General features: G+C 48.7%; 1 protein-coding gene across 1 annotated transcript in view; it reads right to left on the bottom strand.

Annotated features, from left to right (window-relative positions):
• Window positions 1-229: 229 nt before the first annotated feature.
• Window positions 230-3762, bottom strand: part of cpne4a (copine IVa) — a 45376-nt gene continuing 41843 nt past the window's right edge. The window contains exons 14-15 of the mRNA XM_030073212.1: window positions 2136-2372; window positions 230-990 (exon numbers count right to left, since the gene is read on the bottom strand). Of these exons, the coding sequence (XP_029929072.1) occupies window positions 859-990; window positions 2136-2372 (369 nt within the window). The 3' untranslated portion in view covers window positions 230-858. The remainder of the gene's footprint in view (window positions 991-2135; window positions 2373-3762) is intronic.

Raw genomic sequence — 3762 nt, 5'->3', positions numbered from 1 at the left:
ACCAGGACACAGAGAGCACGAGGAGCTAGGGGAGTCCTGCATGCAAAACAACAGCTCATGCATCTGCCTCGCCTCCAGAGGTCCAAAACGCTGGAACGACATACGAACCTTACGAAATTTAGCAAAATCTCCACAAACTCTTATAAAAACAAACCGGAGGGGGGCGGGGGAGGGGGAGGGGGGAGGGGGGGTTCATACATTCCTTCATCCAGCCGCCGTTTCCCGGCACGTCATGCTGCTCCGCAGGGAGGCGGCGCCGGGTCGCCGCTCACTTCCTGTTTGTGTGGTTGTGACGTCGGTGAAGACGCTCGGGATGCTACAGTCTGTCAGGCCTCCGGCCCGCATGCACGCCGGAGGTCAAAGGTGCCGCGTGTAGCATTTTTCAAACACGGCGCCTCGCAATAATCACCGTAAACAAAAGAGATTTCCATGGAAACACCCGTCGGCCTCGCGCTCCTGCAGTGGGTTTGGTTGGCGCTCCTGTTTCTCCACATTGAGACTACATTTCCCATCAGCCCCGTTCCTGTCCCTTTCAGAAGCTGCCGGAAGCTTTAGGTCTGTTTGCCGCTGGAAGAACAGCGCCCTCTTCCTGTTTTGTGCCGTAAAGCAACAGAGCAGATTCCTGACAAACCCCCCCTAGTGGCCGGTGATGAGAAACGCAGCGCGGCCGCGGCTGACGGGCTGAAAGGCTCTCGGCTGTTTACGGCGGTTATTGCAGCGCCGCATTAATGTGCGGATGATTTATCGATGTAAAAATGCTACACCTCGCACCGTTCACATCCGGATAAACGAAGTGGAACAAAAGACGGTAAACATGTCGGAGGAGTCCGTGGGGAGCGTGCGGCCCGGCGGCGGCGCTCAGGGGCCAAACGGCCTGGAAGACTGGTACTCGCTGGGCACTTTGGGCTTGATGCCCTTGCTGTTGTAGTAGTCGACCACCTGGTTGGGCACTTCTGCTAGGACGGTCTTGGCCAGAGCCGCCGGAGACGCCTGGGGAGGAAGAGGAGCAGAGAGGAAGAGCTCGGTGAAGCAGCGGTTAGCGACCATGCTACACACAGCAGGAGCTGACAGGACATCCTCCCCAAACCATCCCACCTCCCTCCCACGGGACAGTCCTTCATATCAAACCATGCTAATGTTAGCCACATGCTAGTCTGACATGTACCAACACTCCTGCCTCCCTTCAGCTCAAGATCCCCTTTTATTTTTGACAAAGTCATGAAAATATGAATAAAAGGCCCATGTCATTAAGGGCTGAGAGAGCTGAGGAACATACCGACTGCAAATCCATGTTTACTCTTTTTATTCTGTTTTATTTATTCAGTATTAATGGAGAGCGCATTTGAATTTCCTTTGTGCTCTACAAACAGACTTGGCTTGTCTAAAGAGACTCTGGAAACATGCACCATCCACATTTCTCTACCTGTGGACACACACACACACACACACACACACACACACACACACACACACACACGCACAAATGAGGAGTTTTGATAATGAGACATCCATCACTTGGAGAACACTGTGTTCTCTCATAAAATGTTTGCTGACGTGAAAATGAAAGCAACGGAGGTTTTATTTTATAATCCATCTTAAGACGTGTGATTATGAATTCGTTCTGTTTTTGAGCACAGGATCATTTCTGCATGATAAATATTGACGGAGGAGTTTCATGCGGCGCACTCTGTGCTGTATAACGTGGAATAAACTTCAAACAGCCGCTTTGGAAACCCTGAAATTACTTTTCTCTGTTTCTTTCTTTTAGAAGAAGGGGAGAGAATATAGTTATTATCTGAAGGGAGTGTCAGTCAGACGTCTGCCGTGTTCTCCTGCCGTCACACGGAAATTGTTTCCTTTCGGCGAAAAGACAGAAAATCTTATTCATCAGTTGGATTAAACCCAGCAGGAGAAATGTGAGATAAAACTCCACTGCACAGCCTCCAGGCTTCTGCTAAGGTTTAAATCAAACGTCTGTCTTCACACTGGACAGCAGGTTTCTATGGCCATGCATTGGGGCCGTTGTGGAGGGGGGGGGGGGTAATATGCAGAGAAAAAAAACTTGCTGAGATTAAAGTCACAAATTTATGGGAAGAAACTCACAGATTAATGAGAAGAAAACAAGCGACACTCACGTGTTTGAAGTTGCGGAACGGGACGAACTGGACGATGTCCCGCAGGACGGGCTCTCCCTTGGGCGAGCGCAGGATGCCGTCATCGCCGTCCAGCATCTGCATGTCGCTGAAGTCGGCGTTCCCGATGCCGACGATGATGACGGACATGGGCAGGTGGGAGGCCTGGACGATGGCCTCCCTGGTGTCGGCCATGTCGGTGATGACGCCGTCCGTCAGGATCAGCAGGATGAAGTATTGCTGCGGGAGAGACGGTCCATCAGCCTCCAATCAATCAAACCCAGCCCATAACTGATTGATCCAGATCTGAGCTCAGACCTGATAACAGCTGTGCTCATGCTGCTGCTCTTTGAATAAACCATCTTCACTGCAAAAAAAAAATAATCTCCATGTCACCAAATGTCACCAAGTCAAGTCATCGACTCTCAAATCCTGCTTTTCTTCAAACAAAAAAACACAGATAATCCCACAGGTTTCAACATATTTATATAAGTGAAACTGCACTGGAAACAAGTGGGATTATCTCAGATTATCTCATCCCACTGGGAAATTTTTTAAGACTGCTTGAAGAAAAACGAGACTTGAATTGTGCAGATGACATGAGATGACGGATGACCTTCAGTGTGACAGGTAGAACCGGAGCGGCGTGGCTCTCGGCACGTTGGTGCTCGTCCCTGCAGAGCTGCTTCCTGTGGACTTTTAGGATTAACACGTAATCTACAGTCTTAACAGATGAGATTTTGTTTGGCTGCTAAAAGTTGCATGTTGGGCAATTTGAATAATTAGCATAATGAGCAAATTAATCACCAAAAACTGGAAATGGCTATAATTTAGCTTCTAGTGAACTTGTAAAAGTGATCAGAGTCTAAATTGATGTTTGTGATGTCAAGAAAGAAAAAATTCAGTAAAATATTTCAGTAAAATATAACAGGATGTGGATCAAATCTGTGATCTCTGATCTCCTCCAGCCAAACCCAGACTGACACTCTGAGGTCGCCTTTCTAAATGGTCTAAAAGCACAAATACAGCCATTTCCTGATTTTGACCTCATTTTTATATAATTTATGTAACTTATGCTAATGAGGACAGGTCATGTGACTGCAGTGCGGTGATGGCTGGGTTTCTGGGCGTCACCAACATGAGTTTATCCGTGTTGTTCTGAGGAAGCGACCCTGCTGGGTTTGGGGAACCACAAAGCCTCAGAGCCACAGGACGAGCCTTCACCTTCCCAAACCAGGCTGCTGAGGCTCGGCTCCGCCCACCCCGCTTGATGAAGCGCTGACCCCGGAGCCACGGCTCAACACGGAGATTCGTTTTGCAACAGCATGACCTGAATCACACCGATGATCATCATGGCTTTTTGTTTTTGCAGCTCAGCCTTGTTGTTGTTGTGAGAAAAAAACATCTGAAATTCTGAGAGTGAAGAGGTAAATTTCTGAGAAAAAAACAGTGAAAACCAGCTGTTCTCCTCCTGTGGGATCCAGTCTGAAGGAGATCCTGCTGGTCTGAGTCCAGAACCCCAACCTCCTCCTCAGCATCTGGACTCTGAAGAGACGTTGCTGTGACTTGGGCCGATTCAGAAGAAAACAATCTGCTGATTCTGGGCTCAGATCAGCAGGATCTCCTTGTT

This window comes from Myripristis murdjan, chromosome 16 (genome assembly GCF_902150065.1).
Source record: "Myripristis murdjan chromosome 16, fMyrMur1.1, whole genome shotgun sequence".
In the NCBI taxonomy this organism is placed as follows: Eukaryota; Metazoa; Chordata; class Actinopteri; order Holocentriformes; family Holocentridae; genus Myripristis; species Myripristis murdjan.
This window is presented reverse-complemented; position numbering and strand designations above follow the sequence as displayed.